Genomic DNA, 15,138 nt, shown 5'->3' with positions numbered 1-15,138 from the left:
CCATGGAAAGGCAGGTATGAAACCACACACACACACAGACTGTATTTTGCACTTGTGTATGTGGGTGTGGAAAGCAGAGGACCGGGTCTCTTTACTCTGAAAAAGTCTGTCCTCACTCACTCTGAGCTGGATATACTGAACAAGAACCATGCTCCGCTTCATCCTGTTGGTATGTAACATTTCTGTTACATTTTATTTCTTATAAAACTATGTGCTGATTATGTGAGCAAATCTTGTGTGCCGATCTCGTCATCTATCATATGGCCACATAATGACAGATGAGAGATGCCACGTGACAGATGTTATCTGAAATCTTCTTATAGACAACAACAAAAAATCCTCCAAAATATATTTTTCTTTTAGTTTTTAGATTGCTTAAAATGGAGTTAAGGGTTTGTTATGAGCCATAAAAGTCAGGGACTTCCTTTGAAATGGTTTCATTTTTCTTATCATGCTAAATGCCTTTGCATGTCAATAGAAATATGTGTGTGCGCTCACCTTATCAAAACCTGTTTACCAACAAAGCAGGTACATAAATTAAAGCTACAACCTTTTGCCATACCTTAACATTCCTGCTTTGTCTTTCAGGTTTATTGTTTGTCAAGTGCAGCAAACTCAGAGCTGTTGAGCCGTCACAGAAGGGCGTGGATTATTGATTCCTTTGAGATTGAGGAGGGCCATCCAGGGCCATTCCCATATGAGTTGGGCAAGGTGAGAAATTCAAGCAGAAAATGTCCATTTCCAAATTTCATAAATAAATAATGACAAATTCGAATGACATATTTTTACTTTGGACTTGGTGTTGGCTGCCCATTTTGTATGACATTAGCTGTAGAAATGTAGAACATCGCTTGAATGTAATGGAAATAAGCATACAGCATTGTCCAGTTATGATCAGTTGCTTAAAAAAGAAAAATCCACTAACAGTGTACAAGCAGTTTTGTGTTTCAAATGTGTATTTTGTCCTCTCTTTCTTTTTTTAGTATACAAAAATAATCAATTAAATTTTGGGAGGAACTTTCATTTTAATGTAATTGCCAGAAAATACCCGTAGTATCCACCATAACTGACCTCACGAAGATTTGCTGTTGTGTTGTAGGTGAGTGTTGATAGGGAATATCAAATATACTTTGAACTGCATGGACAAGGGGTGGACGAGGAGCCGATGGGAGTCATCTCCATAGACGAATACTCTGGCATGTTGAACGTCCACAAGGCCGTGGACTATGAGAAGTGGCACACACTTGAGGTTAGAATCGACACATGTTAAACTCCAACATGTAGCGATGCCGCAGAATTTCTGTTCACAGTGACCATGAAAAAATCTGTTATTGTGGAGTCGTCACTGTTAATAGGTTTGCAGGACAAAAAATTTGAGTTCTAATCAGATTATGTATTATCCTCTGTAAATATGAGGTTTTCCCTGATTTCATACACGATATGTAAAATATTGACACTAAAACATCTTTAAAGCACATTTTCTTGTGAGAGAACTGAAAAATATTTGTATTATGATTTTTCACACTACATTCCCAATGTCCAACAATTTATCATGTTTGTCTTTATACTGTAACTAACTCTGCATGATATCTTTTGATGTCTAGCTAAGATTTGAGGCCAGAAAAATGGACATATCAATGGACACCAGGTTAGGAATTCAGATTTCTATAAAGGACATCAATGACAATCCACCACGCTTTGAGAGGGATCTGTATGAGATTAACCTTCCTCAGGAATCAACACAAGGTAAAAGTAACAAACAAGCAAACAAAAAATGCTCCTTGATTTGAACTTAATTACACAGTGATTATTAAATATGCTCGTTAGTTTGAGTTATTATTTCCCGACAGGCTCCAATCTTTTGAAAGTGCATGCTACTGACATAGACGAGAGAGAAACACTAAACTCAACCTTCCACTATGAAATCAAATCTGTGTCTCCAAATGTTAGAGACACTGAACTCGTCATTGATGAGTCTGGATACATCTCATTCAAAGGATGTTTAAATTATGAGGTAAGAGACTCTTTTGTTGATATGTCAGGAGTACAAAACACTTTAAAGATGAGTAAGAAGAACGGAGGTATTTCCTGTTTGGCTAGATCTGTAACTGATAAGACAAAGTAAAACTAAGCATTTATGCAGATATGAATATTTGCTTTGAGTGCTTTCTCATGTGTGCTTTTGTTCCAATGAGCAAATTATCTTCCTGTACTACATAAAATTACCAGTAAGCAGAGGTGTGGACTCGAGTCACATGACTTGGACTCGAGTCAGACTCGAGTCATTAATTTTATGACTTTAGACTTGACTTGAAAAAATGTTCTAAGACTTGTGACTTGACTTGGACTTTTACACCAATGACTTGGGACTTGAATTGGACTTGAACCGGTTTACTTGAAAAGACTTGATATTTCACCCCAAATATAAAATTTAACATGCATATTATATAGAGATTGAAAATGTGACGTCATTCAGGGGTAAACCGCAAAGGATTCTGGGAACTCGTGGCAAGAGGTACTAGCGCACGCAGGCTTTCAATTGAAATCAGTTACACAGTGATAAAAAGAAACACAAAAATGTCAAGAAGCTGTTGTATTATTAACTGCAATAGCCGGTCGCATGACAGCCACGGGAAGCCGACGGGTAAAGAGATCGGTTGTTATCGGATTACGTCGTTGAAGAGAAATTGTTCGAACCATGTTTCCGAAGTAACAAAGAGGCGACGGATGGCCTGGATTGCAGCCATTCAAAGACCAAATATAACGTCCCAGAACACTCCAGCTCACAGGTTACTCTGCTCCAAGCATTTACACGAAGGTCAGTCTGCTGTTGTAGTTAATGCGTCATTTTCACAACATAACTGGTGATATAGGTTACAAGCAAGTCTGGCGCTGAACAGAAATTGTCGCGTTATGCTCCTTTGTTTATTGTGCATAAATAGTGAATTGTCCTGACACAATATTGCGTTTCGCTTCTGTTATTATGGTACATTGACAAAAACTATACTTTTATTCACAGGATAAAACAGTTTTTTGTATCACTAATTGCCCAGTACGATTACAGCATACAGTATTATTGTCACTGCTACATTTCTGTAATGCTACCAGAAATTATTTCCACTACTAATTAATTACCGTTGAGCTCAAAGGTCCTATTAATAAACGGTTAATGAATGTGTATTTATGAAGACAATTTGTGAGACTGGTAAACTTATGATACGTACGATGGTCTTTCGTTCTACACGGTGCATTTCAAGGTCCTGCACCCATCCGTCGGTAAACTGTACCTGGGCTTGTTGCAGTGACCGGAAGTTACTAAACTTCATGAGTGTATGCACTCACACCAAGAACCGTATAATTATAAATATGCATATAAATGTGCTACAATGAGATAGCTGACTTCATCTAACTAGCAAATGTTGTCCAGGCTACGTTGGTGATGCAGTTTTTTTTAATATGTATGATATTTTTGTCATGCGATTTTAAAGCCGGTCCTACAACCGCATCCAAGAATAACATGCAGCTTATCTCAGAACTGTCGGTGAAAATTATTCTTGGAGCTAGGTTTAATTGAGCTGCATTTTAAAGAGGTGCAATTTCACAACTTGTGTATATTTTCTAAGTTCACTATTTTGTCATGTGTTGAGAAAAACACAGCTTTTAAAATTACATGGTCTAATATTTACATTTAGCATATAACTGCAACATTCTTTTTTCTTTTTTTTTTTTAAAGACTCGAAAGGACTTGAAATTCAAAATTTCAGACTTGTGACTTGACTCAGACTTTTACACCAGTGACTTGAGACTCGACTCTGACTTGCCTGACATTACTTGAGACTTGACTTGAGACTTGAGGATAAAGACTTGAGACTTACTTGAGACTTGCAAAACAATGACTTGGTCCCACCTCTGCCAGTAAGCTACATTTGGTGACAAGTGGTCCAACTCCTTTGGGAGGAAATATAGAGAATAGTATTAATTCTTTATTCTTCTTTTAGTCTGTTAATGTGAAACTCTCCATTTGCTTGTATTAAGGTGGCTGAAAAGTTTACAATAGTGGTGGAGGCCAAAGACCACGGTGAAGTAGTCAAACTGTCCAGTTCAACCATTGTTGTAATTCACGTAAGGAATGGCAACAACCACCTTCCAGTCATCAGCGGTCAAACGGTAGGCAGTCAGTTGGTGTTGCAAACTCCAAACAGCACCAGTTTCAGCAGTTTCACACCTGTAACCTGATACCTATGTGTAGTGTATACAGAACACAAGGTAAGACCCAATGGTGATGTGGCATTGATTAGTCAAAATATAAACATAAGAAAAGAAAACTGAGGTAAATTGAAAAATTGTGAAAGGTGGAAAGAATAAAATATGCAAATAATATCATATTTCAGTTGCATTTATACTGCGTTTAAGGCCTAAAACATTGATGCAGTTACATTGTTGTTGTTATTACTTGTCCATATTTCATATAATTGCCAAATCATAATTTTATAGAATGATATCTGCCTAAGCCACAAACTAATTACAAGGAATATAAACACTTAATCAACCACACTGAATCCATGATTGCATAAATTGTAATATCAATAAACATAGATGAGGAAATTGTATACATTTCATGTTTTGTACTAGTACCAGGGAGTACTTCTACAGGTTTATACACCCTGTATTCAAACCACAGGGCACTGGTAAAGTGAAAGAGCTTGAGACTGGGGTCTCTCCTGTGAGGCTGCATGTGACAGACAAAGACACCCCAAACACCTCGGGATGGAGAGCCAGGTACACCATACATGGTGACGAAAGAGAGAACTTCAAGATACTAACAGACTTAGAGACTAATGATGGGATCCTGACAGTAGTTGAAGTAAGTGGAGGTTGGCTACATGTCATGCATTACATTGACACCCACAGTTTCTCTGTAACTACTTTCTCAACGTCTCTGTAATATATATTTGTCAAACCTGCTTTTTGGGCTAACAAAGATTATACTCTTATATAATGATGCTGAAAATAGCTTCTGAATTTCACAAAGAAAAATTTACTGATTTTGCAACTCTGTTGTATAATTTCAGCCTTTAGACTTTGAGAATGGGGCGCAGAGGGAGCTGCTGATCTCAGTGGAAAACGAGGCACCGTATTACTCCTGTGAAGTAAAAGAGAGGACGCCCTCAGGCCTCTGGAAAGTTGACACCATTAAAGGCCATGATCCCTCTGGTGCAGCTGAACCTCAGTCTGTAAAAGTCACCATTGATGTGGAGGATGCCAATGACCCTCCTAATTTCAGCATGACGGTGAAAGAGGTCGTGGTGATGGAGAACGTACCCGCTGGAACCTGGTTTGATAAAGTGACAGCTGTGGATCTTGACTCCAGTTATTCCAAAGAGTTTGTGTAAGCGATTTATTTGATTAAACATCTCTGAACGTTGATCTGAAGCTGTTCAGTTCTGTCTAAGTGCACTGAATCTGTCCACAGGTACAAGGTAGGAAATGATCCTGCTGGCTGGGTGACGGTGGATCCCCTCACAGGAAACATCACAATGATAAAGACGCCCGACAGAGAATCTCCACACGTTGTTAACGGCACCTACACCATCTTAGTGTATGCAGTTGACAAAGGTAAACACACACTCTGACTTTTAAAAAACAAACAAAACAAATCTAAATAACAGCTTTTTTTTTGTACTACATTTCTTGCATCTTGGACAGGTATACCACCAATGACAGGAACAGCTACACTACATATCCATGTGTGGGACCAGAATGACAACGTGCCACAGCTAACAGTGGACAGCCTGGATGTGTGTGTGTCTGATGCCCCCACAACCACCAACATCGAGGCCTTTGACCCAGATGAAGCCCCTTATGGAGGGCCTTTCACTTTTGAACTGTTGGGAAATGTTGAAGGAAAATGGAGACTGAATCCTGGTTATGGTAGAAACATCCTTCATGTATTTAGTGACATATTACAGAAAAACAAGCACAAAAGCCAGAACTCCTAAAGTATCCTATCATTTTGTGATCTCTTCTTCAAGGTTACACAGCTGGTCTGGTGAAGGAGCCCGGTGTGTCCTATGGTCAACACACAATTCATCTAAAGATCTCCGACATGCAGGGAGCATTTAAAGTTTACAACCTCAGTGTGACTGCATGTGGCTGCACTTTGACACCAAACTGTCGAATTCACCAGAAATCTGAAATAAACATTGGCCCTTATGCTTTATGCATAATAATTTGTTCACTCTTACTACTTCTGTGTAAGAAACTCACCGTTTACTTTAGTGTAGGAGAACTGTGATATGTGTGCTAACATCTCTAAGAACCCAGTATAAGTTTTATTTTACTCTTTGACAGTTCTGCTGCTGCTGGCTCTCAGCATCTCGTCCAAAAGAGAGTTTATCACTATGGAGCCTGAAGATTGTTCAGGAGGAATCCTCCTCCAATCAAACACTGAGGCACCAGGAGACAACTGCGAGGTCACTGTTTAGAAACATTTGCAACCATGCCAATGACCCATTTAAAGGGAAATATCAATAAACCATTTCTCTTTCTTTAGATTCTTTACACTATTATGGAAGAACCAGTTTGTATGGAGCAATATAATCAATCTAATTTCCATATTCCACTGAATGGGATGAGAAATGGGAGATATTCAGCAAGGGTGGGTATGAATGAAGTTCAGACTTTTGGCAGTTTTCGGAGTTTACGCTCACAAGCTAGGGTAGGTCATTCTTCCATGGAGCATGTACTTTTGTAAAAGCATCTCAGAATCCTCTATAGATCACCTCCTGCTCTTGTCATCCTTTTGAACAGGATTTTACACAGAGGTCCATCCACCCACGCTTTGGGGATTTCAGAAGAGAAAGCCAATACAGCCAATACAGCTACACTGGGAACCAGGTTGTACACACCCACAGAAGATTGAGGATGACTTACAAATGGATCTTAAAATAATAACTATATATTTTTGTTCTTTAAATCTCAGTCAAACTGGAATTCTCCAATAACCACTGGCTTTGACAGCAGCCATCAGGTAGAACACCAGAGATTTGTGTTTGTAATCTTTCACTTTGAAATCAGAGATAAAGAAATGTGAACCTTTTGTGTGCAGTTTGAAGACATGAGCAATATGAACGTCCTCCAAACACAAACCGTGAGCTGTGCTACGGAGTCTAATGACATGCAGGTTAAACTGCTTCAGTGCCTAATCTCTTCAGTAAGTTACATCTCCTGTGCTGCATTATTCAAAACATATGAGCATGTATGATTCAAAAAATAATAATTTACGTGTTGCAAAATTTTCAGAAAGTGTACTCACTCTGGAAGAAAGAAGTGGACTTAGGAGACGATGAGCTTCACATCTATGCAGTGGAGGGGAATTTAGAAACCAACTCAGCGTTGGAGACAATCAACATTTTGGAAGAGGATTCATTTCAGGACACACTGAAAGATCTGGGTCCAAAGTTTCACCAACTGGCTTCTATATGCAGCCCGACACAAATACAGTACTCAGGATATCCTGTTACGTAGCAAACATTTTTTGTTTCAAGTGTGAGGAAGAAGGCATTTAATCCCTTTATTCCATTCAGATTTGGGGTTAATTAAAAAGGGTTTGTGGCAACCACTTCTGCATGAGATATACTACCCGAGAGCTTTATTGTTAATCACATGTGTTTAATAACTGTGCCACATGCATCTTCATTTTTCATATCAAAATGAGGAAAGAAAAACAAAAGTGCACAGTTGCTGGATTATAATTGTTCGTCACTTTCATGTTAGAATCCAAAATGCTAATTTGCATTTGGGATAAACAAAAAAAACCAAAAATCATCTTCACTGAGTGCTCATGCAAAGGGTGGAACTCAAGGTGGTCCCCCTTAAACAAGTAGAAAACTACAGTATTTACAACAGTTTTAAGAAAATTGAAACCCTTCAGAGTCTACCTCTACCAACTTTTGGGAGCGCTCTCTGCTCAGTGGCATTTGGCCCAGGTGGTCCTCGTAAAAAGGCATTTTTTGGCTGGAGATTAAGGAGGTTGTGGGGTCTTTGTCACAGAGCTGTGCCTAATGCCAAAATAAAAATGAATTGATTATGTGGTGTCCACAGTAATCAGGTTTGAAGAGCTCCTAAAACTCCCTACACCACATATATACTGGGAGTTAGTCATGATAGGTAAAGCATGTCTTTTTTTTAAAAAAGAGATCTTGCTTTTGTGTTGAATCTCGAGCATCTGTGGCCACGATAGATGTGTTTTTACCGGTAGTTTTAAAGGTGTTATGGGGTTTTGGACTCAGGGTTTCTGTTTTGGTTTTGAGGATCATTTGTGTTTGAGGTATTATAATTTGTATTGTTTATATTTTTGCTTTATCTCCCAGCCGCCTCAGTGCTTCTTGTATAAATAGTGTTCAGTGTATTCTGTTCAGGTCTGTGTTTTGTCCTCCTGTGTCTCATGTGCGAAGTTAGTCTTCTCTCCCCTGTCGCAATCTGCGGGCAGCATGTGGAGCTGAGGGGACAATCCAAATGCAGACACACGGAGAAAAGAAGGCTGGTTGTCAAACATTACAAAAATAATAAAAATGGATTGTATTTATATAGCGTTTTTCTAGGCACCCAAAGAGCTTTACAATTCCACTATTCATTCACTCTCACATTCACTCACTGGTGCAGGCAAACCACAGTTGTAGCCACAGCTGCCCTGGGGCAGACTGACAGAAGCGAGGCTGCCATCAGCCCCTCTGGCCATCACCAGTAGGCGGTAGGGTAAAGTGTCTTGACCAAGGACACAATGACCAGGACAGAGAGAGCTGGGGGATTGAACCGGCAACCTTCCAGTTACAGATGAGCGTCCCAACCCCCTGAACCACGGTCGCCCAAGAAAACCAAACTGAAAAAGGAACAAATTGTGAAAAACTAAGCTGGAAAAACACTTGGAAAATCTGGAAACACTAAGAACTTGGAGACAGAGAGAGGGAGATCGAGGGACACAGAGATAAATAAACATGAAGACAAGACAGAAAAGGGAACACTAAAGGAAGTCTGATAACCTACAATCAACCTGAATCACAAGGCATAAACAACATAATCAGAAAACTCATAAGCACAAGAAAACTAATCTAAGAACTATAACCCACTGTTCAAGATCAAAACAATAAACAAACAAGATTCATACGTCCAAAACAAAAACACTGGGTCAACAACCCAGAACCATGACGTCCCCATTCATTTGTGTCTGTCTTCCTGTTTTACTTTGGTGATTGTTGTTGTATGTTGTAGGTTTTTTTCTGTGATTTACCAGAAATAAAACTTGGTTTTGAGTTCACTCTTTCTCTTCTGAGTCTTCCAAATTGGGTCCACCTCCCACCAGCCACACACCCTGACATATAACATACCAGGAGTTACAAATTTAACATGCAAACATCTGAGTGCCTTTAACCAGCTCTGGTTTCTTGGCTTATTTTTTCTACACGTGGTGTTTTTTGTTTTTGTTTGTTTTCTGCTTCTGCATCTTTTCTGTTGTTTTTATTTTTATTTTATTTTTACTGCTCTGTACTTGCTCACAATTAAAATGGCTTCAGCTTTCAGCTTTATTATATTGATGCAAAGTAAGAAGGAAAATAGGGTCATGTGATATCTCAAACAAAATCATTTTAATAAGAGGGCTGACAGCTTTCCTTTGCATATCAATCTTTGGATGAGTACTGATTTAGTACATGTAATGCAGTGGTACAGTGGGATGGGTTGGTGTGGTTGTTGGAAGAGTGTTCAGAGAAATTATTTGGGGGGTTTTGTTAATGGAATTTGCTAAAAGGAAAATATGCTCATCAATATTTTGATGCTTATTTTTTGCAAGTGGTTCATTTTCATTACAGTCAAAGGATTGCTTAATCAAATCAATTAAAACAATCAGGCCCTACCTTGACTGTTTGCCTACATAGCTTTTAGAACAGAGTTTAGTGTGGAAGAAGTGGTGGTAACCAGGTCTCATGGGCTCAAGCATGGTGAAATGCAGCAGGAGGGACCGTAGTCCCAGCAGCAGTGTGAGAAAAAGACAGAGGAAGGTGAGATTAATGTGGTCAAAAAATACATGGAGGGATACAATAAGGAATAGGGGCAAGTGAAGGATTCCAGCAAAATTAATCAATACTTTGACAATCAGACATCGCTAATAGTGAACTGTCACATGCTGAAGTGCAGTGAAACTAAGAAGTGGTAACCCAACAACAGAACAGAAAACCTCACCTACACCCTACACAGCTCACTTTGTAGCTCAATGTCTCCCCCTTCTGGCTATCAACTTTTGATCACTGGGCACCTGAATAATGGATCTCTCTCTTTTTTATTTCTTTTTCCTTGTTCTTTTTTTTTTTGCCTATCCCGTTTGGTTCTTTTGCCATCAGAATTATTGTCTAAAGGCGAAGAAAGATGCCCAACGGATTTACTTTACCAAATGGACCATCCAGCCTTGCCTTGAATACTGGATCTCAAGCTAAAGATTATATGACATTAGATGATCTCACTACCCACAACCTGCACCTTCATAGTGGAAAAAATAATCTGTAAACTCCACCCTGACGTGGTCCTTGCTTGCCTTTTACCTCCAAAACTCAAGTGATGTTGTGAAAACTTCAGCATAGCTGGTATCTGAGTTCCTCTTCGTCTCTTTTGACTGTCAGCGCAGTCTCTTCATTTTTGCCTTACAAGCATAAAGAAATGAATTATATGTTGTGTGTGTACTAATTTTTTAGCTTTAATCCCGCAAGAAGTCCAAGATGAATCTCTTAGTGGAGAATTTTACAGTAACTATTAGAATAAATGAAAAATTTAAATAACACATTGACTGCTTTATTTTTCTTTAATTGTTTTAAGTATTTTTTTTGTCTCCATATAAAAGATATCAAAATCTGAGCATACAACTTAAAAGTAAAAAGAATCTATATGTATTCTGCAGTCTATGATGCTTAAGGGACATCACTGCATCATTTAAACATCTTTTGAATGAAAACATCAGCATGTCAACACAAATCTGAAGAGACACTGCAACCATATGAAAGAAGACGACTATTTAGTGAAATTTCTACTCCTGAGGATTAACTGCTGTGTAATTTATATTATTACCATCCAAGAACTAAAGTAAGCTGAAATTTCAGTTTTTTCTCAAACAAACTATTAGAATTTCTGAGAGATTTTTTGAGAAACTGAGTACGTCCACATGTACACGGGTATTTTTCAAAATGCAGCTTTTTCTATGCATTTGGGCCTTTCGTCCACACGTAAACTGCATTTTGGGTCACTGAAAGGTGACATTTTTAAAAACTCTTGCCAGGGTGGAGATTTTTGAAAACTACATTTTTGCGCTTAGGTGTGGATGAGATTTACTCAGGCAACGTCTGAGTATGTGTGTGCCATTTTTGACATCACGCTGTGGTCACGTTATTGTTTACATGAGATAAATTTCTACAATGGCGGATATAGACAAAATACGGTTGCTGTTATTCTTAGTATCTGCAGTTTTTACACGCTTACATATACACACACAGTTTATGTCCCTCCATTTAGAAAGACAGAGGCATCAGAGTGAACATGGGATGTAGCTTCTCCATTCAACACAGACGCTCTCACAACCCAAATCCTGACGTCGGTTTTGAATAAAAAGAATTGTTTTAATTAGTTTTATTTATGCTGTATGCATTTTGTCCATTCCAAAGTTGTGAGTCTACACCAGCCAAAATGCTGTTGTTGTTGTTGTCATTGAAAATGATGATTCTGATGAGGCATTTGAAGACTGTGTGGATGTTCACCAGTACATCCCAGAAGAGGACCCTCGGCCAGGTGTATCCAGGAGGAGGTTTAGAGAGATGGATGAAGAACAAAAGAATCAGATGGTGCGAGGAGTTTTCTGATGATGACTCTGACTTCATTTCTGACTGTGACACTGATAGCGAGGGTTGTTCTCATGTTGGTAATATTGCTGATGAGGACATCAATCAGCAGGTAATAAAAGAAGAACCACTGCCTGGTGGATCCACGAAAAAGCCCAGAGAGTGTAGATGAAGAAGAGAACAGCAAAACACTCAGGCTTGCAAACTCTGATTCAGGGACAAGCTCAACTGTGCATGCTCACTCTGAGACCAGTCGTGATGAACATTTTTGGGGATGAACTTGAAGAGCTTGACAACCATGAAACTGGAGGCTCGAGGAAGTGGTCCCGAGAGGATTTTGAGGCAGAAGAGGAATACTTGCGTTTGCAAATTTCTGAGTCCACCAGCACAAGTGCTGACAACTAACACTATTTCGACACGTTTTTTCAGTATCCTTTTAGTAGGCTGATGGCCAACTCATGTGAACCCGAATCCTCCCTTAGTTATGCTGCAAGGCGTAGACTCCTGAGGGATTCCCGTGATGCATCACGTTTTTCGTTTTCATCCACCTTTCTCACTCGAAATGTGTTAACAGACCTCCCTGTATTGAATAATACTTGTGATTAATCTCTGTCTCTCTTCCACAGCATGTCTTTTACCCTGTCTTCCTTCTCTCACCCCAAACGGTTGCAGCAGATGCCCGCCCCTCCCTGACCGTGGTACTGCTGGAGGTTTCTTCCTGTTAAAAATGAGTTTTTCCTTCCCACTGTCACCAAAGTGCTTGCTCATAGGGGGTCATTTGATTGTTGGGTCTTTCTTTGTAAATATTATTGTAGGCTCTACCTTAGAATATAACGCCTTGAGGTGACTTTTGTTGTGATTTGGCGCTGTATAAATAAAATTGAATTGAACAGAAAATTGAATAGATGTTACTGTGAAGAGATATTCCCTCCATAGAAGGCTTAGACCCAAATGCAAATTCAAAGCACATGGTTAAACTATTTATAAGACTTTATTTAAGGAGAAGGAATAGAGAATGTGGCTAGAGATGGAGTGTCAGCAGAGAGCAGGTACCAGAGGAAAAGCTATGGAGAGACTGATCACCTGGGTCGTGATGGGAACGATCCAAAGGGAATTCTGCAACAGAGGAGAAGAAGTTGCTGGACGAATATGTTGTCAGAGGAGATCTAAACACAGGGAAAACAAGGTTAAACATGGGGAAGCCAGAATTGGAGCAGAGGTGGAGCCTAGTTACCACTGTAGATAGCAGAACATACTGGCGAGGAGTAGCAGACAGCGCTGGTTTAAAAAGCCCTCCTGCTGATTGTTTGCAGATGAGGCCCAGGTGAGACGCTGGAAACTCCACCTCTGAAGGTGGACACAGAATCCCGATACCAAGTGGAAAACCCCCTCAGACACTCTATGGAGCATGACAGAAGGATGAGAAAGCATTCATTGCCCACTCATCCATCAGTCAGTGTAATCCTTAAAAGTTTATTCACATGTAAATATATTACATTTTTAAATAAAGATCATTGAAGAATATGGAAAAAAATCAAGTGTTTTTAATGACACTGCATTTCATTCATGTGTCTCTAGTGGTGTTGTAGAAGTGTTTGTCTGTCGGGCTGCACCACCAAAACACCACAGTATAATAGAGAGCACTGCCCACCACAGTGTGATAAAATATATGCAGCATCTCATCACACATGCCAAAATGCTTATCACATTTGTCTTAATAACCACAGTGTGACCCATGGTAGGTACCTACTTCAATAGGACAGAGCTGTAGCCATACAGTCAGTTAAAATGGGTTTAATGTTAACACAAAATAAAAGTAAACATGTAATAGTAGCACCTAAAACTACGGAAGAGGATTAGGGCCACTGGGGAAAAAAAGGAAAGAATTCTGACTTTAATCTCAGAATTCTGACTTTTTTCTCAGAATTCTGAAAAAAGTCAGAATTCTGAGATTAAAATCAGAATTCTGAGAAAAAAGTCAGAATTATGAGAAAAAAGTCAGAATTATGAGAAAAAAGTCAGAATTCTGAGATTAAAATCAGAATTCTGAGAAAAAAGTCAGAATTGTTTTGTTTTTTTTCCAGTGGCCCTAATCCTCTTCCGTATAAAACAATTAAAAGCTTTACTTCATTAAATACGGTTAAAACTTTAAAATTGTATGATTGTACGTGGGGGACAGGATAAGCGCTGTGGGGAACCTGTTAAACACAAATCAACATATGACACACGTTTAAAAGGGACGGCAACTCACCCTGAACCCCAACCGGACAAAACACTATAAAAAATAAAATATTCAGTGCCGTCTCCACTCAAGCTCACCACGGTGCATGCAAAAATCGGAAAGAAAAAAACGATTAGTTTTCCATGCAGCGCCTTCACTGTCTGCAACAATATATATATAAAAAGGGTAAACCACTCTAAAATACAATAAATACATGAGGTGCCTACTGAGACAGTAAAATAAAACACATAAACAAAACAACAATATCGACAGCCGTCAAAATAAGCTTCAGCTCTTCCCTGTCAAAGTACATCAGTCTAAAACAAATTAAAATACATTGATGTATCGGGACCTCAGCCCGGCAGCCAGAAATCCACCCAGGCAAAGCAGCTTGGCACAAGTTCAAGTCCACACCCTAAGTATTGGCCTGTGGTGGTGGAGTTCACTACACATTTCTCCACAGGAGTAACTGTGGAAGGCTAGAAGTCTGTAGAGCTCCGGAACCCACATGACTACCAGTTGTCAGGTTTAATAAAAATTTCCACTGTTAGTCATGGATTGGCCTCCCTACAGCCCAGCATTATTGAAGGAGTGCGGCATCATCTTGACAGAGAGAAAAACAACATTGAAAGAAGAGCTTTGAATAATCTTCAAGAAGCCTGGAGAACTATTCCTGAGGACTAGTAAAAAAAAAAAATTACAAGAAATCTTAACTAGACTCTGTTGAAAAATAAAAGTGGTCATAACAAATATTGACTTTCAAGCTGTTTAGCATTGTACAAACTCTTTTGTTTTTGCTTTTTGTCGAGGATCGCTAATTGGCAGGAAGGAGATGGACCCAAAATGCATGCACAGTATAAACAAGACTTAATCTCAAAAAGCAGCTTTAATGATGAGCTCTTGCAAAATAACTGCAGGTTACAAACAAAGAATCCAACACAATGAAACTTCTACAAAACACACAGAACAAGCAGAAGCACAGACATGAGGGAGCATGGGACAACGGACAAGTGGAAAATGAGACAAAAACACACCATATAA

General features: G+C 39.1%; 1 protein-coding gene and 1 pseudogene across 1 annotated transcript; both read left to right on the top strand.

Moving 5' to 3' along the window:
• Positions 1–148: 148 nt before the first annotated feature.
• Positions 149–8,019, top strand: cdh27 (cadherin 27). The gene is made up of 17 exons (XM_085407796.1): positions 149–169; positions 589–711; positions 1,100–1,249; positions 1,605–1,746; positions 1,851–2,014; positions 4,036–4,167; positions 4,682–4,864; positions 5,073–5,389; positions 5,474–5,616; positions 5,707–5,931; positions 6,033–6,254; positions 6,352–6,473; positions 6,554–6,658; positions 6,811–6,897; positions 6,983–7,030; positions 7,109–7,213; positions 7,303–8,019. Exons 1-17 carry the CDS (start codon positions 149–151, stop codon positions 7,525–7,527), a joined length of 2,514 nt encoding a protein of 837 aa, XP_085263922.1. The 3' UTR covers positions 7,528–8,019.
• Positions 8,020–9,992: 1,973 nt separating this feature from the next.
• Positions 9,993–12,281, top strand: LOC146669306 (uncharacterized; annotated as a pseudogene).
• Positions 12,282–15,138: the final 2,857 nt, after the last annotated feature.

Source organism: Rhamphochromis longiceps, linkage group LG5 (genome assembly GCF_057381845.1).
Source record: "Rhamphochromis longiceps isolate RC_006_pf linkage group LG5, R_longiceps_female_GT1.1, whole genome shotgun sequence".
NCBI classification, from domain to species: Eukaryota; Metazoa; Chordata; class Actinopteri; order Cichliformes; family Cichlidae; genus Rhamphochromis; species Rhamphochromis longiceps.
This window is presented reverse-complemented; position numbering and strand designations above follow the sequence as displayed.